Source organism: Oncorhynchus gorbuscha, linkage group LG20, assembly GCF_021184085.1.
Source record: "Oncorhynchus gorbuscha isolate QuinsamMale2020 ecotype Even-year linkage group LG20, OgorEven_v1.0, whole genome shotgun sequence".
NCBI classification, from domain to species: Eukaryota; Metazoa; Chordata; class Actinopteri; order Salmoniformes; family Salmonidae; genus Oncorhynchus; species Oncorhynchus gorbuscha.
Genome location: NC_060192.1, coordinates 43,331,586 through 43,358,851, shown reverse-complemented (window position 1 = coordinate 43,358,851; position 27,266 = coordinate 43,331,586). Strand labels below are relative to the sequence as shown.

Sequence of the window (27,266 nt, the reverse complement as noted above, 5' to 3'; positions counted from 1 at the left end):
GGTTAGGCAGCCAGTTTGGAGGGTGAATTGCCACAAAGCACATCCAGCAAGAGGGAAAACACACACACACACACACACACACACACACACACACACACACACACACACACACACACACACACACACACACACACACACACACACACACACACACACACACACACACACACACACACACACACACACACACACACCGTGAACTGAACTCCCACCTACACCGCATGCGTGTGCTCGACTGTTACCCCCGCCTGATCTGCCATGACCCTTTGCCTCAATAGCATCGGTGCCGCGCATCTCCCCACAGTCGGGAGCGCGCCTGGGTCCACCGCCGCGGTCTGTTTCCTTCACTGCACAGCACGGCTCGCTCCTCCGACGGTCCACCGTGTAACTATGGCAGCCCTGAGTAAGATACCGCACAGCTGCTATGAGATCGGACACACATGGAACCCTTCCTGTGTCATGTCCACCCTGGAGATCACTGCGGGGGCTCTGGAGGTCTCTTTCAAAATATATGCACCGCTTTACCTGGTGAGTAGTTCGCTCCAAATACACTGTCCAGCCGAATGCTAACTAGCTAGTTAGCCGTGTTGTGCTACAAGGGCCCCAAGTTCATACCTTATGGATGGATTGAAGCTAGCTAGCTAGCTAAATGAATCGGTCGCATTGTTGTTAACTACAGTTTGTGACCGGTTGTTAGCAAATGAGACGTCGTGACTACATATTTCGCTTTCTTTTGCATTATAACGTTAACTTCCCTATTTAGCTGGCTAATCCCAGCTAGCTATATTGCAATTTTTTTGCCGGCTAACTAGCTAGTTAACGTTAGTTGGACTTGAGTTGAACTTTCCTCTCGTCACAGTCAGTAATATTATGCTTTATTAAGACATTTTGCTCTCTCCAACATCCCAAAATAGGCCAGGCAATGTGTGAAAAAGATGTTAATTATTATTATTATTATTTTATCATGAAACTTGGCACACTTGTACAGTTTGGGGGCCCCTTGGACATTTCCAGAAAGGGAGCCATTGGCAGAAATAGTTTTTTTTCTCTCTCCACGGGTTGTTTTACCCAGTGGGTGGTGTTATATGTTATGCTGAGTGGGGGGTTTCAAAGTCCAAGGACTGTCTGATATGTGTCCTCTTCAAACCGATAACCCTCTGCCTGGTTACAGGACATATTAGATAACATTCCTCTCCTGGTCATTTGCCAAAAAAGTCATTCCTGGACATTTCCCATGAATGAGCTTAACAAGCAGGCTAGTAATCAGGCTCCTCAACCTGGTAACTACATTCATAAATGAAGCTAATGATGGGCTTAAGGTTTATAGTTGCACTGTCATATTGGTACATCATTTGGCTTTATTTAAACTAACCATAGCCAGCTACCAAGTTGGCAGAACCAGCTTCCCAAAAAAGTGTAACGGCAACTTTTGTTTTTCTAGCCAACCAACAACGTCAATGCAGATACGAAGCAAAGCTATTAAATGTATGAATCTGATCATGACTGGATTTAATGTAGTTTCTCAGCTATTGGTTATAATACCTGTCAATCACAGCTATTGGTTAGTCAACATGCAGTAATACCTGTCAATCTCAGCTATTGGTTAGTTAACATGCAGTAATACCTGTCAATCACAGCTATTTGTTAGTCAACATGCAGTAATACCTGTCAATCACAGCTATTGGTTAGTCAACATGCAGTAATACCTGTCAATCTCAGCTATTGGTTAGTCAACATGCAGTAATACCTGTCAATCACAGCTATTGGTTAGTCAACATGCAGTAATACCTGTCAATCACAGCTATTGGTTAGTCAACATGCAGTAATACCTGTCAATCACAGCTATTGGTTAGTTAACATGCAGTAATACCTGTCAATCACAGCTATTGGTTAGTTAACATGCAGTAATACCTGTCAATCACAGCTATTGGTTAGTCAACATGCAGTAATACCTGTCAATCACAGCTATTGGTTAGTCAACATGCAGTAATACCTGTCAATCTCAGCTATTGGTTAGTTAACATGCAGTAATACCTGTCAATCTCAGCTATTGGTTAGTTAACATGCACTAATACCTGTCAATCACAGCTATTGGTTAGTCAACATGCAGTAATACCTGTCAATCTCAGCTATTGGTTAGTTAACATGCAGTAATACCTGTCAATCTCAGCTATTGGTTAGTTAACATGCACTAATACCTGTCAATCACAGCTATTGGTTAGTCAACATGCAAATACAATCACAGCTATTGGTTAGTCAACATGCAGTAATACCTGTAATACCTATTGGTTAGTCAACATGCAGTAATACCTGTCAATCTCAGCTATTGGTTAGTTAACATGCAGTAATACCTGTCAATCTCAGCTATTGGTTAGTTAACATGCAGTAATACCTGTCAATCTCAGCTATTGGTTAGTCAACATGCAGTAATACCTGTCAATCTCAGCTATTGGTTAGTCAACATGCAGTAATACCTGTCAATCTCAGCTATTGGTTAGTTAACATGCAGTAATACCTGTCAATCTCAGCTATTGGTTAGTTAACATGCAGTAATACCTGTATACTGTCAATCACTGAGATTAATGATTTGTAAAAAATAAAAATAAAAAGTGACCTTTATTTAACTAGGGTAAGTCAGTTAAAAACAACTTTTATTTTCAATGACGGCCTCCTGAGGAACAGTGGGGTTAACTGCCTTGTTCGGGGGCAGAAATACAATAGTTTTTTTTTTAACATGTCAGCTCAGGGATTCGATCTTGCAACCTTTCGGTTACTGGCCCAACACTCTAACAACTCTAACAACTACCAGTTGCTGCTGTCTTCATTAAAAACGGTTCATCTAATGAGTGTGGATGTCCTTGGTCTTCTGTATATGTTGGAGGGCTGATACATGAGGCTTTCACATATTATCTTAGAGGCAGACTCTCACACCCAGTCTCATTACTTTGTGTGGATGATATCTCTCAACTTTAAACAATGTGAAATCACAATACAAAACCATTTGTTTAGTCTAGTACTAATCTATTGGCTGCATGAAATAGCAAACATAAAGTGAATTCAGTGATTACATTTGTTATCTTCATCTTTGTGTCTCTGTGATGAAACAGTAACATCTATTATTGTAGTTAGACTGAGCCAACCTGTACTATCTAGTGGTCTCCCATGGCCCAGTGACTGTCTAGTGGTCTCCCATGGCCAAGTGACTGTCTAGGGGTCTCTCCCATGGCCAAGTGACTGTTTAGTGGTCTCCCATGGCCAAGTGACTGTTTAGTGGTCTCCCATGGCCAAGTGACTGTCTAGTGGTCTCTCCCATGGCCCAGTGACTGTCTAGTGGTCTCCCATGGCCCAGTGACTGTCTAGGGGTCTCCCATGGCCCAGTGACTGTCTAGTGGTCTCCATGGCCCAGTGACTGTCTAGTGGTCTCCCATGGCCCAGTGACTGTCTAGTGGTCTCCCATGGCCCAGTGACTGTCTAGGGGTCTCCCATGGCCCAGGGACTGTCTAGTGGTCTCCCATGGCCCAGTGACTGTCTAGTGGTCTCCCATGGCCCAGTGACTGTCTAGTGGTCTCCCATGGCCCAGTGACTGTCTAGTGGTCTCCCATGGCCCAGTGACTGTCTAGTGGTCTCCCATGGCCCAGTGACTGTCTAGTGGTCTCCCATGGCCCAGTGACTGTCTAGTGGTCTCCCATGGCCCAGTGATTGTCTAGGGGTCTCCCATGGCCCAGTGACTGTCTAGGGGTCTCCCATGGCCCAGTGACTGTCTAGGGGTCTCCCATGGCCCAGTGACTGTCTAGGGGTCTCCCATGGCCCAGTGACTGTCTAGGGGTCTCCCATGGCCCAGTGACTGTCTAGGGTCTCCCATGGCCCAGTGACTGTCTAGGGGTCTCCCATGGCCCAGTGACTGTCTAGGGGTCTCCCATGGCCCAGTGACTGTCTAGGGGTCTCCCATGGCCCAGTGACTGTCTAGGGGTCTCCCATGGCCCAGTGACTGTCTAGGGGTCTCCCATGGCCCAGTGATTGTCTAGGGGTCTCCCATGGCCCAGTGACTGTCTAGGGGTCTCCCATGGCCCAGTGACTGTCTAGGGGTCTCCCATGGCCCAGTGACTGTCTAGGGGTCTCCCATGGCCCAGTGGGTGCCGGCCACGTAGATGTAAACAGAAAAGTCTGAGCCTTTTGGGTCAAAAACACTGGGGTCAAACACTGGGGTCAAACACTGGGGTCAAACACTGGGGTCAAACACTGGGGTCAAACACTGGGGTCAAACACTGGGGTCAAACACTGGGGTCAAACACTGGGGTCAAACACTGGGTCAAACACTGGGTCAAACACTGGGGTAAAACACTGGGGTAAAACACTGGGGTAAAACACTGGGGTAAAACGATTACAGCCTCGAGTCTTCTTGGGTATGAAGCTACAAGCTTGGCACACCTGTATTTGGGGAGTTTCTCCCATTCTTCTCTGCAGATCCTCTCAAGCTCTGTCAGGTTGGATGGGGACTGTTGATGCACAGCTATTTTCAGGTTTCTCCATGTTGATGTTCGATCAGGTTCAAGTCCGGGCTCTGGCTGGACCACTCAAGGACATTCAGAGTCCTGAATCCACTCCTAAATTGTCTTGGCTGTGTGCTTAGGGTCGTTGTCCTGTTGGAAGGTGAACCTTCGCCCCCAGTCTGAGGTCCTGAGCGCTCTGGAGCAGGTTTTCATCAAGGATCTCTCTGTACTTTGCTCTGTTTATCTTTCCCTCAATCCTGTCTCGTCTTGCAGTCCCTGTTGCTGAAAACCATCTCCACAGCATGATGCTGCCACCACCATGCTTCACCGTAGGGATGGTGACAGGTTTCCTCCAGACATGATGCTGCCACCACCATGCTTCACCGTAGGGATGGTGACAGGTTTCCTACAGATCTGATGCTGCCACCACCATGCTTCACCGTAGGGATGGTGACAGGTTTCCTACAGACATGATGCTGCCACCACCATGCTTCACCGTAGGGATGGTGACAGGTTTCCTACAGATCTGATGCTGCCACCACCATGCTTCACCGTAGGGATGGTGACAGGTTTCCTACAGATCTGATGCTGCCACCACCATGCTTCACCGTAGGGATGGTGACAGGTTTCCTACAGATCTGATGCTTGGCATTCAGGTCCAAAGGGTTCAAACTTGGTTTCATCAAACCAGAGAATTTATTTTCACATGAACTGAGAGTCTTTAGGTGGAGGAGTACAGGTCAGTAGATGGATTGACATGAGTTATCTAGTAATAATATTATAATAATATATGCCATTTAGCAGACGCTTTTATCCAAAGCGACTTACAGTCATGTGTGCATACATTCTACGTATGGGTGGTCCCGGGGATCGAACCCACTACCCTGGCGTTACAAGCGCCATGCTCTACCAACTGAGCTACAGAAGGACTTCAAAACTCTATCTTTAACCAGAGATGGAAAAACAAAATACTGTAAAACTATTTGGTGGAATGTTGCTATGTGGCTGCTCCGTTGTCTTGAAGATAATAAAGCTTTTTCTCTAACTCTAGTGTTGCATTTGCAGGGCACAAACAACCACAGCCGTTTTTCTCCCTGAACTCCTGTTAGGCCTACAGAGATAGTTTTAATGTCACAAGTACAGTTAAACCCAACCCTGCAGTAATCTATATCAATGGAGTACTTAAAATAACACGGTCAAACACAATACACAAAGAAATAGGAACAGCACGAAGTAACCATATTATATACAGGCTCAGGTCCAGTACCATATTATATACAGGCTCAGGTCCAGTACCATATTATATACAGGCTCAGGTCCAGTACCATATTATATACAGGCTCAGGTCCAGTACCATATTATATACAGGCTCAGGTCCAGTACCATATTATATACAGGCTCAGTCAGGTCCAGTACCATATTATATACAGGCTCAGTCAGGTCCAGTACCATATTATATACAGGCTCAGGTCCAGTACCATATTATATACAGGCTCAGGTCCAGTACCATATTATATACAGGCTCAGGTCCAGTACCATATTATATACAGGCTCAGGTCCAGTACCATATTATATACAGGCTCAGTCAGGTCCAGTACCATATTATATACAGGCTCAGGTCCAGTACCATATTAACAATGTACAGGGATACTGGAGTGATGGAGGTACATAATGTATCACTCCCTGTGACTGTTGATAGAGATTCAAGGTCAATAAAGATACAAGTTAAACAGGGTATTTGTAGCTATTTAGTTAGCTATTTATCAGTCTTATTGCTTGGGGATAGAAGCTGTTCAAGATCCCGTTGGTGTCAGACTTGATGCACCGGTTCCGCTTGCCGTGAGGAAGCAGAGAGAACAGTCTATGGCTGGCTGGAGTCTAACAAATCTCCTTCCTTTCACACCGCCTGATATACAGGGGGGCAAAAAAGTATTTAGTCAGCCACCAATTGTGCAAGTTCTCCCACTTAAAAAGATGAGAGAGGCCTGTAATTTTCATCATAGGTACACTTCAACTATGACAGACAAAATGATTTTAAAAATCCAGAAAATCGAATTGTAGGATTTTTAATGAATTTATTTGCAAATTATGGTGGAAAATAAGTATTTGGTCGCCTACAAACAAGCAAGATTTCTGGCTCTAACAGACCTGTAACTTCTTCTTTAAGAGGCTCCTCTGTCTTCCACTCGTTACCTGTATTAATGGCACCAGTTTGAACTTGTTATCAGTATGGGTTAATGGGTTGTTACTATGGGTTGTTACCATGGGTTGTTACTATGGGCTGTTACCGTGGGTTGTTGCCGTTTCTTGTTGCCGTTTCTTGTTACCGTGGGTTGTTACCGTGGTTGTTAATGGGTTGTTGCTATGGGTTTTTGCTATGGGTTGTTAATATGACTAGGATTGTGTCTTTGGCTGCTGTACAATTTGAGAACATGAGAAATACTGGTTTCAATGGCATATGAGGAAGTGTGTATACAATAATACCCTTAACATTCCTATGGTCTGAACACCATGGCCTCGTTGCCTTGCCAGATGGCCTCGTTGCCCTGGCAGATGGCCTCGTTGCCCTGGCAGATGGCCTCGTTGCCCTGGCAGATGGCCTCGTTGCCCTGGCAGATGGCCTCGTTGCCCTGGCAGATGGCCTCGTTGCCCTGGGAGATGGCCTCGTTGCCCTGGGAGATGGCCTCGTTGCCCTGGGAGATGGCCTCATTGCCCTGGGAGATGGCCTCGTTGCCATGGCAGATGGCCTCGTTGCCCTGGCAGATGGCCTCATTGCCCTGGCAGATGGCCTCATTGCCCTGGGAGATGGCCTCATTGCCCTGGCAGATGGCCTCATTGCCCTGGCAGATGGCCTCGTTGCCCTGGGAGATGGCCTCGTTGCCCTGGCAGATGGCCTCGTTGCCCTGGCAGATGGCCTCGTTGCCCTGGGAGATGGCCTCATTGCCCTGGCAGATGGCCTCATTGCCCTGGCAGATGGCCTCAGATGGCCCTGGGAGATGGCCTCGTTGCCCTGGCAGATGGCCTCATTGCCCTGGCAGATGGCCTCGCCCTGGCAGATGGCCTCGTTGCCCTGGCAGATGGCCTCGTTGCCCTGGCAGATGGCCTCGTTGCCCTGGCAGATGGCCTCGTTGCCCTGGCAGATGGCCTCATTGCCCTGGCAGATGGCCTCATTGCCCTGGCAGATGGCCTCGTTGCCCTGGCAGATGGCCTCGTTGCCCTGGCAGATGGCCTCGTTGCCCTGGCAGATGGCCTCCCTGGCAGATGGCCTTGCCCTGGCAGATGGCCTCGTTGCCCTGGCAGATGGCCTCGTTGCCCTGGCAGATGGCCTCGTTGCCCTGGCAGATGGCCTCGTTGCCCTGGCAGATGGCCTCGTTGCCCTGGGAGATGGCCTCATTGCCCTGGCAGATGGCCTCATTGCCCTGGCAGATGGCCTCGTTGCCCTGGCAGATGGCCTCGTTGCCCTGGCAGATGGCCTCGTTGCCCTGGCAGATGGCCTCGTTGCCCTGGCAGATGGCCTCGTTGCCCTGGCAGATGGCCTCGTTGCCCTGGCAGATGGCCTCGTTGCCCTGGCAGATGGCCTCGTTGCCCTGGCAGATGGCCTCGTTGCAGATGGCCTGGCCCTGGCAGATGGCCTCGTTGCCCTGGCAGATGGCCTCGTTGCCCTGGCAGATGGCCTCGTTGCCCTGGCAGATGGCCTCGTGCCCTGGCAGATGGCCTCGTGCCCTGGCAGATGGCCTCGTTGCCCTGGCAGATGGCCTCGTTGCCTGGCATGTTGGGAACCTCCTGGCAGATGGCCTCGCCCCTGGCAGATGGCCTTGCCCTGGCAGATGGCCTCGTTGCCCTGGCAGATGGCCTCGTTGCCCTGGCAGATGGCCTCATTGCCCTGGCAGATGGCCTCGTTGCCCTGGCATGTTGGGAACCTCCTTGAAGGCCAAATGGCCTTGACCCTAAAATCATGAAATTCCAGGCCTGATAGCAAGTACTCTACGGCACACTACACCACAGTAGCAAGTACACTACAGTAACCTATACTACAGTAACCTATACTACAGTAACATGCAGTACACTACAGGAACCTATACTACAGTAACCTATACTACAGTAACATGCAGTACACTACAGTAACATGCAGTACACTACAGTAACCTATACTACAGTAACATGCAGTACACTACAGGAACCTATACTACAGTAACATGCAGTACACTACAGGAACCTATACTACAGTAACCTATACTACAGTAACCTACAGTACAGTAACCTACACTACAGTACACTACAGTAACCTACTCTACAGTAACCCACAGTAACCTACAGTAACCCACAGTAACCCACAGTAACCTATACTACAGTAACCCACAGTAACCTACAGTAACCTATACTACAGTAACCCACAGTAACCCACAGTAACCCACAGTAACCTATACTAACCCAGTAACCCACAGTAACCCACAGTAACCTACAGTAACCCACAGTAACCTACAGTAACCCACAGTAACCCACAGTAACCCACAGTAACCTATAGTAACCCACAGTAACCTATAGTAACCTACAGTAACCCACAGTAACCTACAGTAACCCACATGTGGAGTTCTGTCTGGTGAACTAAGAGGCTTATTATACTACTAGACACCATCTGTCATTGTCTGTATGTCCTTCTTACTGTCTCCTCTCTCTCCATGTGTCCCTCTTACTGTCTCCTCTCTCTTTCATTGTCCCTCTTACTCGGTCTCCTCTCTCTTTCATTGTCCCTCTTACTCTGTCTCCTCTCTCTTTCATTGTCCCTCTGTCTCCTCTCTCTTTCATTGTCCCTCTTACTGTCTCCTCTCTCTTTCATTGTCCCTCTTACTCTGTCTCCTCTCTCTTTCATTGTCCCTCTTACTCTGTCTCCTCTCTCTTTCATTGTCCCTCTTACTCTGTCTCCTCTCTCTTTCATTGTCCCTCTTACTCTGTCTCCTCTCTCTTTCATTGTCCCTCTTACTGTCTCCTCTCTCTTTCATTGTCCCTCTTACTCTGTCTCCTCTCTCTTTCATTGTCCCTCTGTCTCCTCTCTCTTTCATTGTCCCTCTTACTCTGTCTCCTCTCTCTTTCATTGTCCCTCTTACTCTGTCTCCTCTCTCTTTCATTGTCCCTCTTACTGTCTCCTCTCTTTCATTGTCCCTCTTACTCTGTCTCCTCTCTCTTTCATTGTCCCTCTGTCTCCTCTCTCTTTCATTGTCCCTCTTACTCTGTCTCCTCTCTCTTTCATTGTCCCTCTTACTCTGTCTCCTCTCTCTTTCATTGTCCCTCTTACTCTGTCTCCTCTCTCTTTCATTGTCCCTCTGTCTCCTCTCTCTTTCATTGTCCCTCTTACTCTGTCTCCTCTCTCTTTCATTGTCCCTCTTACTCTGTCTCCTCTCTCTTTCATTGTCCCTCTTACTCTGTCTCCTCTCTCTTTCATTGTCCCTCTTACTCTGTCTCCTCTCTCTTTCATTGTCCCTCTGTCTCCTCTCTCTTTCATTGTCCCTCTGTCTCCTCTCTCTTTCATTGTCCCTCTTACTCTGTCTCCTCTCTCTTTCATTGTCCCTCTAAGGCTAGTTGATCTGTTCTGACCCTGGACGGTAAGGCTAGTTGATCTGTTCTGACCCTGGACGGTAAGGCTAGTTGATCTGTTCTGACCCTGGACGGTAAGGCTAGTTGATCTGTTCTGACCCTGGACGGTAAGGCTAGTTGATCTGTTCTGACCCTGGACGGTAAGGCTAGTTGATCTGTTCTGACCCTGGACGGTAAGGCTAGTTGATCTGTTCTGACCCTGGACGGTAAGGCTAGTTGATCTGTTCTGACCCTGGACGGTAAGGCTAGTTGATCTGTTCTGACCCTGGACGGTAAGGCTAGTTGATCTGTTCTGACCCTGGACGGTAAGGCTAGTTGATCTGTTCTGACCCTGGACGGTAAGGCTAGTTGATCTGTTCTGACCCTGGACGGTAAGGCTAGTTGATCTGTTCTGACCCTGGACGGTAAGGCTAGTTGACCTGTTCTGACCCTGGACGGTAAGGCTAGTTGATCTGTTCTGACCCTGGACGGTAAGGCTAGTTGATCTGTTCTGACCCTGGACGGTAAGGCTAGTTGATCTGTTCTGACCCTGGACGGTAAGGCTAGTTGACCTGTTCTGACCCTGGACGGTAAGGCTAGTTGATCTGTTCTGACCCTGGACGGTAAGGCTAGTTGATCTGTTCTGACCCTGGACGGTAAGGCTAGTTGACCTGTTCTGACCCTGGACGGTAAGGCTAGTTGACCTGTTCTGACCCTGGACGGTAAGGCTAGTTGATCTGTTCTCACCCTGGACGGTAAGGCTAGTTGATCTGTTCTGACCCTGGACGGTAAGGCTAGTTGATCTGTTCTGACCCTGGACGGTAGGTAAGGCTAGTTGATCTGTTCTGACCCTGGACGGTAAGGCTAGTTGATCTGTTCTGACCCTGGACGGTAAGGCTAGTTGATCTGTTCTGACCCTGGACGGTAAGGCTAGTTGATCTGTTCTGACCCTGGACGGTAAGGCTAGTTGATCTGTTCTGACCCTGGACGGTAAGGCTAGTTGATCTGTTCTGACCCTGGACGGTAAGGCTAGTTGATCTGTTCTGACCCTGGACGGTAAGGCTAGTTGATCTGTTCTGACCCTGGACGGTAAGGCTAGTTGATCTGTTCTGACCCTGGACGGTAAGGCTAGTTGATCTGTTCTGACCCTGGACGGTAAGGCTAGTTGATCTGTTCTGACCCTGGACGGTAAGGCTAGTTGATCTGTTCTGACCCTGGACGGTAAGGCTAGTTGATCTGTTCTGACCCTGGACGGTAAGGCTAGTTGATCTGTTCTGACCCTGACTAGTTGATCTGTTCTGACCCGACGGTAAGGCTAGTTGATCTGTTCTGACCCTGGACGGTAAGGCTAGTTGATCTGTTCTGACCCTGGACGGTAAGGCTAGTTGATCTGTTCTGACCCTGGACGGTAAGGCTAGTTGATCTGTTCTGACCCTGGACGGTAAGGCTAGTTGATCTGTTCTGACCCTGGACGGTAAGGCTAGTTGATCTGTTCTGACCCTGGACGGTAAGGCTAGTTGATCTGTTCTGACCCTGGACGGTAAGGCTAGTTGATCTGTTCTGACCCTGGACGGTAAGGCTAGTTGATCTGTTCTGACCCTGGACGGTAAGGCTAGTTGATCTGTTCTGACCCTGGACGGTAAGGCTAGTTGACCTGTTCTGACCCTGGACGGTAAGGCTAGTTGATCTGTTCTGACCCTGGACTGTTGATCTGTTCTGACCCTGGAAGGCTAGTTGATCTGTTCTGACCCTGGACGGTAAGGCTAGTTGATCTGTTCTGACCCTGGATGGTAAGGCTAGTTGACCTGTTCTGACCCTGGACGGTAAGGCTAGTTGATCTGTTCTGACCCTGGACGGTAAGGCTAGTTGACCTGTTCTGACCCTGGACGGTAAGGCTAGTTGACCTGTTCTGACCCTGGACGGTAAGGCTAGTTGATCTGTTCTCACCCTGGACGGTAAGGCTAGTTGATCTGTTCTGACCCTGGACGGTAAGGCTAGTTGACCTGTTCTGACCCTGGACGGTAAGGCTAGTTGACCTGTTCTGACCCTGGACGGTAAGGCTAGTTGATCTGTTCTGACCCTGGACGGTAAGGCTAGTTGATCTGTTCTGACCCTGGACGGTAAGGCTAGTTGATCTGTTCTGACCCTGGACGGTAAGGCTAGTTGATCTGTTCTGACCCTGGACGGTAAGGCTAGTTGACCTGTTCTGACCCTGGACGGTAAGGCTAGTTGATCTGTTCTCACCCTGGACGGTAAGGCTAGTTGATCTGTTCTGACCCTGGACGGTAAGGCTAGTTGATCTGTTCTCACCCTGGACGGTAAGGCTAGTTGATCTGTTCTGACCCTGGACGGTAAGGCTAGTTGATCTGTTCTGACCCTGGACGGTAAGGCTAGTTGATCTGTTCTGACCCTGGACGGTAAGGCTAGTTGATCTGTTCTCACCCTGGACGGTAAGGCTAGTTGATCTGTTCTGACCCTGGACGGTAAGGCTAGTTGATCTGTTCTGACCCTGGACGGTAAGGCTAGTTGACCTGTTCTGACCCTGGACGGTAAGGCTAGTTGATCTGTTCTGACCCTGGACGGTAAGGCTAGTTGATCTGTTCTGACCCTGGACGGTAAGGCTAGTTGACCTGTTCTGACCCTGGACGGTAAGGCTAGTTGACCTGTTCTGACCCTGGACGGTAAGGCTAGTTGACCTGTTCTGACCCTGGACGGTAAGGCTAGTTGATCTGTTCTGACCCTGGACGGTAAGGCTAGTTGATCTGTTCTGACCCTGGACGGTAAGGCTAGTTGACCTGTTCTGACCCTGGACGGTAAGGCTAGTTGATCTGTTCTGACCCTGGACGGTAAGGCTAGTTGATCTGTTCTGACCCTGGACGTTGATCTGTTCTGACCCTGGACGGTAAGGCTAGTTGATCTGTTCTGACCCTGGACGGTAAGGCTAGTTGACCTGTTCTGACCCTGGACGGTAAGGCTAGTTGATCTGTTCTGACCCTGGACGGTAAGGCTAGTTGACCTGTTCTGACCCTGGACGGTAAGGCTAGTTGACCTGTTCTGACCCTGGACGGTAAGGCTAGTTGACCTGTTCTGACCCTGGACGGTAAGGCTAGTTGATCTGTTCTGACCCTGGACGGTAAGGCTAGTTGATCTGTTCTGACCCTGGACGGTAAGGCTAGTTGATCTGTTCTGACCCTGGACGGTAAGGCTAGTTGACCTGTTCTGACCCTGGACGGTAAGGCTAGTTGACCTGTTCTGACCCTGGACGGTAAGGCTAGTTGATCTGTTCTGACCCTGGACGGTAAGGCTAGTTGATCTGTTCTGACCCTGGACGGTAAGGCTAGTTGATCTGTTCTGACCCTGGACGGTAAGGCTAGTTGATCTGTTCTGACCCTGGACGGTAAGGCTAGTTGATCTGTTCTGACCCTGGACGGTAAGGCTAGTTGATCTGTTCTGACCCTGGACGGTAAGGCTAGTTGATCTGTTCTGACCCTGGACGGTAAGGCTAGTTGATCTGTTCTGACCCTGGACGGTAAGGCTAGTTGATCTGTTCTGACCCTGGACGGTAAGGCTAGTTGATCTGTTCTGACCCTGGACGGTAAGGCTAGTTGATCTGTTCTCACCCTGGACGGTAAGGCTAGTTGATCTGTTCTCACCCTGGACGGTAAGGCTAGTTGATCTGTTCTGACCCTGGACGGTAAGGCTAGTTGATCTGTTCTGACCCTGGACGGTAAGGCTAGTTGATCTGTTCTGACCCTGGACGGTAAGGCTAGTTGATCTGTTCTCACCCTGGACGGTAAGGCTAGTTGATCTGTTCTGACCCTGGACGGTAAGGCTAGTTGATCTGTTCTGACCCTGGACGGTAAGGCTAGTTGACCTGTTCTGACCCTGGACGGTAAGGCTAGTTGATCTGTTCTGACCCTGGACGGTAAGGCTAGTTGATCTGTTCTGACCCTGGACGGTAAGGCTAGTTGACCTGTTCTGACCCTGGACGGTAAGGCTAGTTGACCTGTTCTGACCCTGGACGGTAAGGCTAGTTGACCTGTTCTGACCCTGGACGGTAAGGCTAGTTGACCTGTTCTGACCCTGGACGGTAAGGCTAGTTGATCTGTTCTGACCCTGGACGGTAAGGCTAGTTGACCTGTTCTGACCCTGGACGGTAAGGCTAGTTGATCTGTTCTGACCCTGGACGGTAAGGCTAGTTGATCTGTTCTGACCCTGGACGGTAAGGCTAGTTGACCTGTTCTGACCCTGGACGGTAAAGGCTAGTTGATCTGTTCTCACCCTGGACGGTAAGGCTAGTTGACCTGATCTGACCCTGGACGGTAAGGCTAGTTGATCTGTTCTGACCCTGGACGGTAAGGCTAGTTGATCTGTTCTGACCCTGGACGGTAAGGCTAGTTGACCTGTTCTGACCCTGGACGGTAAGGCTAGTTGACCTGTTCTGACCCTGGACGGTAAGGCTAGTTGATCTGTTCTGACCCTGGACGGTAAGGCTAGTTGATCTGTTCTGACCCTGGACGGTAAGGCTAGTTGACCTGTTCTGACCCTGGACGGTAAGGCTAGTTGACCTGTTCTGACCCTGGACGGTAAGGCTAGTTGACCTGTTCTGACCCTGGACGGTAAGGCTAGTTGACCTGTTCTGACCCTGGACGGTAAGGCTAGTTGATCTGTTCTGACCCTGGACGGTAAGGCTAGTTGATCTGTTCTGACCCTGGACGGTAAGGCTAGTTGATCTGTTCTGACCCTGGACGGTAAGGCTAGTTGATCTGTTCTGACCCTGGACGGTAAGGCTAGTTGATCTGTTCTGACCCTGGACGGTAAGGCTAGTTGATCTGTTCTGACCCTGGACGGTAAGGCTAGTTGATCTGTTCTGACCCTGGACGGTAAGGCTAGTTGATCTGTTCTGACCCTGGACGGTAAGGCTAGTTGATCTGTTCTGACCCTGGACGGTAAGGCTAGTTGATCTGTTCTGACCCTGGACGGTAAGGCTAGTTGATCTGTTCTGACCCTGGACGGTAAGGCTAGTTGATCTGTTCTGACCCTGGACGGTAAGGCTAGTTGATCTGTTCTCACCCTGGACGGTAAGGCTAGTTGATCTGTTCTGACCCTGGACGGTAAGGCTAGTTGACCTGTTCTGACCCTGGCCGGTAAGGCTAGTTGACCTGTTCTGACCCTGGACGGTAAGGCTAGTTGATCTGTTCTGACCCTGGACGGTAAGGCTAGTTGATCTGTTCTGACCCTGGACGGTAAGGCTAGTTGACCTGTTCTGACCCTGGACGGTAAGGCTAGTTGACCTGTTCTGACCCTGGACGGTAAGGCTAGTTGACCTGTTCTGACCCTGGACGGTAAGGCTAGTTGATCTGTTCTGACCCTGGACGGTAAGGCTAGTTGATCTGTTCTGACCCTGGACGGTAAGGCTAGTTGACCTGTTCTGACCCTGGACGGTAAGGCTAGTTGATCTGTTCTGACCCTGGACGGTAAGGCTAGTTGATCTGTTCTGACCCTGGACGGTAAGGCTAGTTGACCTGTTCTGACCCTGGACGGTAAAGGCTAGTTGATCTGTTCTCACCCTGGACGGTAAGGCTAGTTGACCTGTTCTGACCCTGGACGGTAAGGCTAGTTGATCTGTTCTGACCCTGGACGGTAAGGCTAGTTGATCTGTTCTGATCCTGGACGGTAAGGCTAGTTGACCTGTTCTGACCCTGGACGGTAAGGCTAGTTGACCTGTTCTGACCCTGGACGGTAAGGCTAGTTGATCTGTTCTGACCCTGGACGGTAAGGCTAGTTGATCTGTTCTGACCCTGGACGGTAAGGCTAGTTGATCTGTTCTGACCCTGGACGGTAAGGCTAGTTGACCTGTTCTGACCCTGGACGGTAAGGCTAGTTGACCTGTTCTGACCCTGGACGGTAAGGCTAGTTGATCTGTTCTGACCCTGGACGGTAAGGCTAGTTGATCTGTTCTGACCCTGGACGGTAAGGCTAGTTGATCTGTTCTGACCCTGGACGGTAAAGGCTAGTTGACCTGTTCTGTTTAAACTGCTCCCACTGTTGTTTGCATTTGTTCAATTTGATGTTGACTTCCTGAACTCGTGTGTGTGTGTGTGTGTGTGTGTGTGTGTGTGTGTGTGTGTGTGTGTGTGTGTGTGTGTGTGTGTGTGTGTGTGTGTGTGTGTGTGTGTGTGTGTGTGTGTGTGTGTGTGTGTGTGTGTGTGTGTGTGTGTGTGCAGATAGCAGCCATCCTGCGGAGGAGGAAGAAGGAGTATTATCTGAAGAGACTCCTCCCTGAGATCCTTCAGTCCACATCCTTCCTCACCGCTAATGGAGGACTCTACATCGCCTTCTTCTGCATCCTCAGGTAACAGCCAGACACAGCCACACAGAGTGCTAGAGTGGCCTGACCTGATAGCCAATCAGAGGGCTTTGAAGCAGTCTCTGTCCTTTGGCCCAGTAGGGTGTAGAGGGTGAAGTCCATAGTGTACCAGAAGGGGCCAGGCTGTGTCAGATAAGACTTCAGATATGTTGTTATCTTGTTTGGTGTGTGTTAGGAAACTGCTGGGTGGCTTCACCTCCTGGTCCGCTGGGTTCGGAGCAGCTCTACCTGCCTCTTATATCTCTATCCTCATGGAACGCAAGAGCAGGTAGCCTCTTTTCTCCTCTCCCCTCCCATTTTCTCCTCTATGCTCTCTCCCATTTTCTCCCCTGCCCTCTCATCCCCTCCCTTCCCCCCTCCTCTCTTTCATTTTCCCCCCTCCTCTCTTTCCTTTTCTCCTTCTCTACTCTCTTCCCTTTTCCCCCCTCCTCTCTTTCCTTTTCTCCTTCTCTCCTCTCTCCCCTTTTCCACCTCCTCTCTTTCCTTTTCTCCTTCTCTACTCTCTTCCCTTTTCCCCCTCTCTTTCCTTTTCTCCTTCTCTCCTCTCTCCCCTTTTCCCCCCTCCTCTCTTTCCTGTTCTCCTTCTCTCCTCTCTCACCTTTTCCACCTCCTCTCTTTCCTTTTCTCCTTCTCTACTCTCTTCCCTTTTCCCCCCTCCTCTCTTTCCTTTTCTCTTTCTCTCCTCTCTCCCCTTTTCCCCCTCCTTTCTTTCCTTTTCTCCTTCTCTCCTCTCTTCCCTTTTCCCCCTCCTCTCTTTCCTTTTCTCCTTCTCTCCTCTCTCGCCTTTTCCCCCTCCTCTCATTCCTTTTCTCCTTCTCTCCTCTCCCCTCTTTTCTCCTCTCCCCTCTTTTCTCCTCTCCCCTCTTTTCTCCTCTCCCCTCTTTTCTCCTCTCCCTCTTTTCTCCTCTCCCCTCTTTTCTCCTCTCCCTCTTTTCTCCTCTCCCCTCTTTTCTCCTCTCCCCTCTTTTCTCCTCTCCCCTCTTTTCTCTCTCTCTCCTCTTTTCTCCTCTCCCCTCTTTTCTCCTCTCCTCTCTTTTCTCCTCTCTCTCCTCTTTTCTCCTCTCCCCTCTTTTCTCCTCTCCTCTCTTTTCTCCTCTCTCTCCTCTTTTCTCCTCTCCCCTCTTTTCTCCTCTCCCCTCTTTTCTCCTCTCCCCTCTTTTCTCCTCTCCCCTCTTTTCTCCTCTCCCCTCTTTTCTCCTCTCCCCTCTTTTCTCCTCTCCCCTCTTTTCTCCTCTCCCCTCTTTTCTCCTCTCCCCTCTTTTCTCCTCTCCCCTCTTTTCTCCTCTCTCTCCTCTTTTCTCCTCTCCCCTCTTTTCTCCTCTCCCCTCTTTTCTCCTCTCCCCTCTTTTCTCCTCTCTCTCCTCTTTTCTGCTCTCCCCTCTTTTCTCCTCTCCTCTCTTCCCTTTTCAACTTTCTCCTCTCTCTCCTCTTTTCCCCTCTCCCCTCTTTTCTCCTCTCCTCTCTTCCCTTTTCAACTTTCTCCTCTCCTCTCTCTCTCCTCTTATCTCCTGTCCTCTCTTCTCTCCTCCCCTGTTTTCTCTCCACAGGTTTAATCATTATTATTGATGTGTTTTCTTGTAGGAGAGGTCTGCTGACGATCTACATGGCCAACCTGGTAAGAGACCTGTATCTCTTCTGACCACCTCTCTACTTGTTACAGCCCTGCTGTTACACTGAGATCATATGATGGGAATGTGGGAGGACAGACATACATGTGAATAACTATTGTTTGCGTGTGTGTGTGTGTGTTTTGTTTCCTAGGCGACAGAGACCTTGTTCCGTATGGCTGTCACACGAGGCATCGTCAACCCCCTCAAACACGGGGAGGTAGGATGGATGGATGGATGGATGGATGGATGGAGGATGGATGGATGGATGGATGGATGGATGGATGGATGGATGGATGGATGGAGGAGGAGGAGGAGGAGGAGGGAGGATGGATGGATGGATGGATGGATGGATGGATGGATGGAGGAGGAGGGATGGATGGATGGAGGAGGAGGAGGGATGGATGGATGGATGGATGGATGGATGGATGGATGGATGGATGGATGGATGGATGGATGGAGGAGGTGGGAGGATGGATGGATGGATGGATGGATGGATGGAGGAGGTGGGAGGATGGATGGATGGATGGATGGAGGAGGTGGAGGGAGGATGGATGGATGGAGGAGGAGGGATGGATGGATGGAGGAGGTGGAGGGAGGATGGATGGAGGGAGGAGGTGGAGGGAGGAGGCGGGAGGAAGGATGAATGGGGAGAATGGATGGATGGAGGGGGGAGGATGGAGGGATGGATGGATGGATGGAGGAGGAGGGAGGATGGATGGATGGATGGAGGAGGTGGGAGGATGGATGGATGGATGGAGGAGGTGGGAGGATGGATGGATGGATGGAGGAGGTGGAGGGAGGATGGATGGATGGAGGAGGAGGGAGGATGGATGGATGGATGGAGGAGGTGGAGGGAGGATGGATGGAGGGAGGGAGGAGGTGGAGGGAGGGAGGATGGATGGATGGAGGAGGAGGAGGGAGGATGGATGGAGGAGGAGGGAGGAAGGATGAATGGGGAGAATGGATGGATGGAGGGGGAGGATGGAGGGAGGGATGGATGGATGGAGGAGAGAGGATGGATGGATTTAGGGGGAGAAGGAGGGAGGATGGATGGAGGGGGAGGGAGGATGTAGTTTGAGGATTGAAAGTGTGAGGGATGTGTCAGTCCTTTAATTGAATCTCACTCTCTCTCTCTCCCCCACCTCTCTCTCTCTCCCCCCCCCTCTCTCTCTCTCCCCCCACCTCTCTCTCTCTCTCCCCACCTCTCTCTCTCTCTCTCTCTCTCTCTCTCTCTCCCCACCTCTCTCTCTGTCTCCCCCACCTCTCTCTCTCTCTCCCCCCACCCCTCTCTCTCTCTCTCCCCACCTCTCTCTCTCTCTCTCTCTCTCTCTCTCTCTCTCTCTCTCCCCACCTCTCTCTCCCTCCTCTCTCTCTCTCTCTCCCCACCTCTCTCTCTCTTCTCTCTCTCTCTCTCCCCACCTCTCTCTCTCTCTCTCTCTCTCCCCACCTCTCTCTCTCTCTCCCCACCTCTCTCTCTCTCTCCCCCCTCTCTCTCTCTCTCTCTCCCCCACCTCTCTCTCTCTCTCCCCCACCTCTCTCTCTCTCTCTCCCCCACCCTCTCTCTCTCTCCCCCAACCCTCTCTCTCTCCCCCCACCCCTCTCTCTCTCCCCCCCACCTCTCTCTCTCTCTCTCTCCCCCACCTCTCTCTCTCTCTCTCTCTCTCCCCCACCTCTCTCTCTCTCCCCACCTCTCTCTCTCCCCCCACCTCTCTCTCTCTCTCCCCCCACCCCTCTCTCTCTCCCCCACCTCTCTCTCTCTCCCCCACCTCTCTCTCTCCCCCCCCACCTCTCTCTCTCTCTCTCTCCCCACCTCTCTCTCTCTCCCCCCACCCCTCTCTCTCTCCCCCACCTCTCTCTCTCTCCCCCCACCTCTCTCTCCCCCCCCACCTCTCTCTCTCTCCCCCACCTCTCTCTCTCTCTCCCCACCTCTCTCTCTCTCTCCCCCCACCTCTCTCTCTCTCCCCCACCTCTCTCTCTCTCTCTCCCCCCCACCTCTCTCTCTCTCTCTCTCCCCCCCCTCTCTCTCTCTCCCCACCTCTCTCTCTCTCTCTCCCCACCTCTCTCTCTCTCTCCCCCACCCCTCTCTCTCTCCCCCCACCTCTCTCTCTCCCCCCACCTCTCTCTCTCCCCCCACCTCTCTCTCTCTCTCCCCACCTCTCTCTCTCTCTCCCCCACCTCTCTCTCTCTCTCCCCACCCCTCTCTCTCTCCCCCCCACCTCTCTCTCTCCCCCCCACCTCTCTCTCTCTCCCCCCACCTCCTCTCTCTCTCCCCCACCTCTCTCTCTCCCCCCCACCTCTCTCTCTCTCCCCCACCTCTCTCTCTCTCTCTCCCCCCCCTCCTCTCTCTCCCCCCCACCTCTCTCTCTCTCTCTCTCCCCACCTCTCTCGCTCTCTCTCCCCCACCTCTCTCTCTCTCTCTCTCTCCCCACCTCTCTCTCTCTCTCCCCCACCTCTCTCTCTCTCCCCCCACCCCTCTCTCTCTCCCCCACCTCTCTCTCTCTCCCCCCCACCTCTCTCTCTCTCCCCCCCACCTCTCTCTCTCTCTCTCTCCCCACCTCTCTCTCTCTCCCCCACCCTCTCTCTCTCTCTCTCTCTCTCTCTCTCTCTCCCCACCCCTCTCTCTCTCTCTCCCCACCTCTCTCTCCCCACCTCTCTCTCTCTCTCTCTCTCTCTCTCTCTCTCTCTCTCTCTCTCTCTCTCTCTCTCTCTCTCTCTCTCTCTCTCTCTCTCTCTCCCCACCTCTCTCTCTCTCTCTCCACCTCTCTCTCTCTCTCTCTCTCCCCCCCCTCTCTCTCTCTCTCTCCCCCACCTCTCTCTCTCTCTCTCCCCACCTCTCTCTCTCTCTCTCCCCACCTCTCTCTCTCTCTCTCCCCACCTCCTCTCTCTCTCTCTCTCCCCCACCTCTCTCTCTCTCCCCATCTCTCTCTCTCTCCCCACCTCTCTCTCTCTCTCCCCACCTCTCTCTCTCTCTCTCTCTCTCTCCCCACCTCTCTCTCTCTCTCTCTCTCCCCACCTCTCTCTCTCTCCCCCACCTCTCTCTCTCCCCACCTCTCTCTCTCTCTCCTCCCCCCCCTCTCTCTCTCTCTCTCTCCCCACCTCTCTCTCTCTCCCCACCTCTCTCTCTCCCCCACCTCTCTCTCTCTCTCCCCCCACCCCTCTCTCTCCCCCCCCTCTCTCTCTCTCCCCCCACCCTCTCTCTCTCCCCCCACCTCTCTCTCTCTCCCCCACCTCTCTCTCTCTCTCCCCCCACCCCTCTCTCTCCCCCCCACCTCTCTCTCTCTCCCCCCACCTCTCTCTCTCTCCCCCCCACCTCTCTCTCTCCCCCCCACCTCTCTCTCTCTCTCCCCACCTCTCTCTCTCCCACCTCTCTCTCTCTCCCCCCCACCTCTCTCTCTCTCTCCCCCCACCTCTCTCTCTCTCTCTCTCTCCCCCCTCTCTCTCTCTCTCCCCACCTCTCTCTCTCTCTCTCCCCACCTCTCTCTCTCTCTCCCCCACCCCTCTCTCTCTCCCCCCCCCTCTCTCTCTCTCCCCCCACCTCTCTCTCTCTCCCCACCTCCTCTCTCTCCTCCCCCCCTCTCTCTCTCTCCCCCACCTCTCTCTCTCTCTCCCCCCACCCCTCTCTCTCTCCCCCCACCTCTCTCTCTCTCCCCCCCACCTCTCTCTCTCCCCCCCCTCTCTCTCTCTCCCCCCTCTCCTCTCTCTCCCCCACCTCTCTCTCTCTCCCCCACCTCTCTCTCTCTCCCCCCCACCTCTCTCTCTCTCTCTCCCCCCCACCTCTCTCTCTCTCCCCCACCTCTCTCTCTCTCTCCCCCCACCTCTCTCTCTCTCTCTCCCCACCTCTCTCGCTCTCTCTCTCTCTCTCTCTCTCTCTCCCCTCCTCTCTCTCTCTCTCCCCCCACCTCTCTCTCTCTCCCCCCCCCACCCCTCTCTCTCTCTCCCCACCTCTCTCTCTCTCCCCCACCTCTCTCTCTCTCCCCACCTCTCTCTCTCTCTCTCTCCCCACCTCTCTCTCTCTCTCCCCACCCCTCTCTCTCTCTCTCTCTCTCTCTCTCTCCCCCACCCCTCTCTCTCTCTCTCCCCACCTCTCTCTCCCCACCTCTCTCTCTCTCTCTCTCTCTCTCTCTCTCTCTCTCTCTCTCTCTCTCTCTCTCTCTCTCTCCCCCCACCTCTCTCTCTCCCCACCTCTCTCTCTCTCTCTCCCCCCCCACCTCTCTCTCTCTCTCTCTCCCCCCTCTCTCTCTCTCTCTCTCCCCCCCCTCCTCTCTCTCTCTCCCCACCTCTCTCTCTCTCTCTCTCCCCCACCTCTCTCTCTCTCCCCATCTCTCTCTCTCTCTCCCCACCTCTCTCTCTCTCTCTCTCTCTCCCCCCACCTCTCTCTCTCTCCCCCCACCTCTCTCTCTCTCTCTCTCCCCACCTCTCTCTCTCTCTCCCCACCTCTCTCTCTCTCTCCCCACCTCTCTCTCTCTCTCTCTCTCTCTCTCTCTCTCTCTCTCTCTCTCTCTCTCTCCCCACCTCTCTCTCTCTCTCCAGGTTCTGCTGTTCTGTATGACAGCATCTCTTTACATGTTCTTCTTCAGGAGTAAAGATGGACTTAAAGGATTCTCCTTCTCAGCGCTCAAGTAAGGCTTCCATATGAACCTGTACCATCTCCAAACATATGGCGGCCATGTTGGATACCACATCGCTCTAAAGACTATCTCAGCTGGCTCAGTCAAAGGCCCCTACACCTTCGATAATATTCACCTCTTCAGCTTTGGGACGCTTCTCAAGGGGGAGGTGGATGCCCCGAGGGGGGGGGTGGATGCCCGAAGGGGGAGATGGAGGGCCGTGGGGGGAGATGGAGGGCCGTGGGGAGGAGATCGTGGGGGGAGATGGAGGGCCGAGGGGGAGATGGGGGGGGAGATGGAGGGCCGAGGGGGAGATCGTGGGGGGAGATGGAGGGCCGAGGGGGAGATCGTGGAGGGGAGATGGAGGGCCGAGGGGGGGAGATCGTGGGGGGAGATGGAGGGCCGAGGGGGAGATCGTGGAGGGGAGATGGAGGGCCGTGGGGGGGGGGTGGAGGGAGGGAGACAGACCGCGTCTCCTTACTGAGCGGTATGACGGCTGCATGGTCCCATTGTGTTTATACTAGCGTACTACTACCGTTATAGCTAGAGGTTAGGGGAAGTGTTTATCTATCCTTCTATCTATATATATATCTCTGCTGTTGTGATTGCCTTCCTCCCCAGGTTCATCGTTGGGAAGGAGGAGATTCCAACACACTCCAACCTGTCCGAGCACAGCAATCCACAATCCCTGGAGACATCCGTCAACACAGAGTCACAGAGGTCAACAGAAAGCCCCGCATCCGGCAGGAAGTCCCTCATCACCCTCACCAGGAGACTGCTAGAATCTATGTGAGGACACACACACACAGTAGCATTTGCACACACACACACACACACACACACACACACACACACACACACACACACACACACACACACACACACACACACACACACACACACACACACACACACACACACACACACACACACACACACACACACACACACACACACACAACACACAGTAACAATTGCAAGCAAGCACACACACATACACACAGAGTTGTAGTGACTGTGTTGTCTGTCTCCAGATGCAAGCATGGACCCAGACATCGATGCTGTAAACACTACCAGGACAACTGCATAGTCTACTGTGTCAAGGTGAGATACCTGGTCACTACTAGGACAACTGCATAGTCTACTGTGTCAAGGTGAGATACCTGGTCACTACTAGGACAACTGCATAGTCTACTGTGTCAAGGTGAGATACCTGGTCACTACCAGGACAACTGCATAGTCTACTGTGTCAAGGTGAGATACCTGGTCACTACCAGGACAACTGCATAGTCTACTGTGTCAAGGTGAGATACCTGGTCACTACTAGGACAACTGCATAGTCTACTGTGTCAAGGTGAGATACCTGGTCACTACTAGGACAACTGCATAGTCTACTGTGTAAAGGTGAGATACCTGGTCACTACTAGGACAACTGCATAGTCTACTGTGTAAAGGTGAGATACCTGGTCACTACTAGGACAACTGCATAGTCTACTGTGTCAAGGTGAGATACCTGGTCACTACTAGGACAACTGCATAGTCTACTGTGTCAAGGTGAGATACCTGGTCACTACTAGGACAACTGCATAGTCTACTGTGTCAAGGTGAGATACCTGGTCACTACTAGGACAACTGCATAGTCTACTGTGTAAAGGTGAGATACCTGGTCACTACTAGGACAACTGCGTAGTCTACTGTGTCAAGGTGAGATACCTGGTCACTACCAGGACAACTGCATAGTCTACTGTGTCAAGGTGAGATACCTGGTCACTACTAGGACAACTGCATAGTCTACTGTGTCAAGGTGAGATACCTGGTCACTGGGCAACTGGGTCCAGGCTTCCATGAAGATCAGAAACTGGGTTTGGTTTGGTAGGGTCCAGCCTTCCATGAAGATCAGTAACTGGGTCTGGTTTGGTCTTAAACATACAGGTGTGTGGTAACACGTTATGGCAATATCAAAAGAGCTCTCTGAGGTCCTCCGAATAAACCCTTGAGTCTGGGAGGAGATTCAAGTAATTTCACAGCACTGTACACTGTACACATGGACTCTACAAGGTGTCGAAAGCGTTCCACAGGGGTGCTGGTCCATGTTGACTCCAATGCTTCCCACAGTTGTGTCAAGTTGGCTGGATGTCTTTTGGGTGGTGGACCATACTTGGTACACACAGAAAACTGTTGTGTGAAAAACCCAGCAGCGTTGCAGTTCTTGACACAAACCGGTGCTCCTGACACCTACTACCCCGTTTAAAGGCACTGAAGTCTTTTGCCCATTCACCCTCTGAATGGCACACGAACACAATCCAATTCTCAAGGCTTAAAAATCATTCTTTAACCCGTCTCCTCCCCAGTAGAGGGGCTATATACAGTAGAGTGGCTATATACAGTAGAGTGGCTATATACAGTAGAGTGGCTATATACAGTAGAGTGGCTATATACAGTAGAGTGGCTATATACAGTAGAGTGGCTATATACAGTAGAGTGGCTATATACAGTAGAGTGGCTATATACAGTAGAGTGGCTATATACAGTAGAGTGGCTATATACAGTAGAGTGGCTATATACAGTAGAGTGGCTATATACAGTAGAGTGGCTATATACAGTAGAGTGGCTATATACAGTAGAGTGGCTATATACAGTAGAGTGGCTATATACGGTAGAGTGGCTATATACGGTAGAGTGGCTATATACGGTAGAGGGCTATATACGGTAGAGGGGCTATATACGGTAGAGGGGCTATATACGGTAGAGGGGCTATATACGGTAGAGGGGCTATATACGGTAGAGGGGCTATATACGGTAGAGGGGCTATATACGGTAGAGGGGCTATATACGGTAGAGGGGCTATATACGGTAGAGGGGCTATACGGTAGAGGGGCTATATACGGTAGAGGGGCTATATACGGTAGAGGGGCTATATACGGTAGAGGGGCTATATACGGTAGAGGGGCTATATACGGTAGAGGGGCTATATACGGTAGAGGGGCTATATACGGTAGAGGGGCTATATACGGTAGAGGGGCTATATAGCCCTGACTATAGTATATTATCTTGGGGATATTTGACAGCCCTGACTATAGTATATTATCTTGGGTATTTGACAGCCCTGACTATAGTATATTATCTTGGGTATTTGACAGCCCTGACTATAGTGTATTATCTTGGGTATTTGACAGCCCTGACTATAGTGTATTATCTTGGATATTTGACAGCCCTGACTATAGTATATTATCTTGGGTATTTGACAGCCCTGACTATAGTGTATTATCTTGGGTATTTGACAGCCCTGACTATAGTATATTATCTTGGATATTTGACAGCCCTGACTATAGTATATTATCTTGGGTATTTGACAGCCCTGACTATAGTATATTATCTTGGGTATTTGACAGCCCTGACTATAGTGTATTATCTTGGGTATTTGACAGCCCTGACTATAGTGTATTATCTTGGGTATTTGACAGCCCTGACTATAGTGTATTATCTTGGGTATTTGACAGCCCTGACTATAGTGTATTATCTTGGGTATTTGACAGCCCTGACTATAGTATATTATCTTGGGTATTTGACAGCCCTGACTATAGTGTATTATCTTGGGTATTTGACAGCCCTGACTATAGTATATTATCTTTGACAGCCCTGACTATAGTGTATTATCTTGGGTATTTGACAGCCCTGACTATAGTGTATTATCTTGGGTATTTGACAGCCCTGACTATAGTATATTATCTTGGGTATTTGACAGCCCTGACTATAGTGTATTATCTTGGGTATTTGACAGCCCTGACTATAGTATATTATCTTGGGTATTTGACAGCCCTGACTATAGTATATTATCTTGGGTATTTGACAGCCCTGACTATAGTGTATTATCTTGGGTATTTGACAGCCCTGACTATAGTGTATTATCTTGGGTATTTGACAGCCCTGACTATAGTATATTATCTTGGGTATTTGACAGCCCTGACTATAGTGTATTATCTTGGGTATTTGACAGCCCTGACTATAGTATATTATCTTGGGTATTTGACAGCCCTGACTATAGTATATTATCTTGGGTATTTGACAGCCCTGACTATAGTATATTATCTTGGGTATTTGACAGCCCTGACTATAGTGTATTATCTTGGGTATTTGACAGCCCTGACTATAGTGTATTATCTTGGGTATTTGACAGCCCTGACTATAGTGTATTATCTTGGGTATTTGACAGCCCTGACTATAGTATATTATCTTGGGTATTTGACAGCCCTGACTATAGTGTATTATCTTGGGTATTTGACAGCCCTGACTATAGTGTATTATCTTGGGTATTTGACAGCCCTGACTATAGTATATTATCTTGGGTATTTGACAGCCCTGACTATAGTGTATTATCTTGGGTATTTGACAGCCCTGACTATAGTATATTATCTTGGGTATTTGACAGCCCTGACTATAGTGTATTATCTTGGGTATTTGACAGCCCTGACTATAGTATATTATCTTGGGTATTTGACAGCCCTGACTATAGTGTATTATCTTGGGTATTTGACAGCCCTGACTATAGTGTATTATCTTGGGTATTTGACAGCCCTGACTATAGTATATTATCTTGGGTATTTGACAGCCCTGACTA

The 27,266-nt window shown here is 50.6% G+C and overlaps 1 protein-coding gene across 1 annotated transcript in view; it reads left to right on the top strand.

The window, feature by feature from the left end:
• Positions 1 to 309: 309 nt before the first annotated feature.
• Positions 310 to 27,266, top strand: part of tmem135 (transmembrane protein 135) — a 40,476-nt gene continuing 13,519 nt past the window's right edge. Inside the window, exons 1-8 of the mRNA XM_046317875.1 lie at positions 310 to 528; positions 16,289 to 16,416; positions 16,607 to 16,699; positions 18,013 to 18,046; positions 18,193 to 18,258; positions 22,572 to 22,660; positions 23,270 to 23,437; positions 23,683 to 23,752. Of these exons, the coding sequence (XP_046173831.1) occupies positions 391 to 528; positions 16,289 to 16,416; positions 16,607 to 16,699; positions 18,013 to 18,046; positions 18,193 to 18,258; positions 22,572 to 22,660; positions 23,270 to 23,437; positions 23,683 to 23,752 (786 nt within the window). The 5' untranslated portion in view covers positions 310 to 390. The remainder of the gene's footprint in view (positions 529 to 16,288; positions 16,417 to 16,606; positions 16,700 to 18,012; positions 18,047 to 18,192; positions 18,259 to 22,571; positions 22,661 to 23,269; positions 23,438 to 23,682; positions 23,753 to 27,266) is intronic.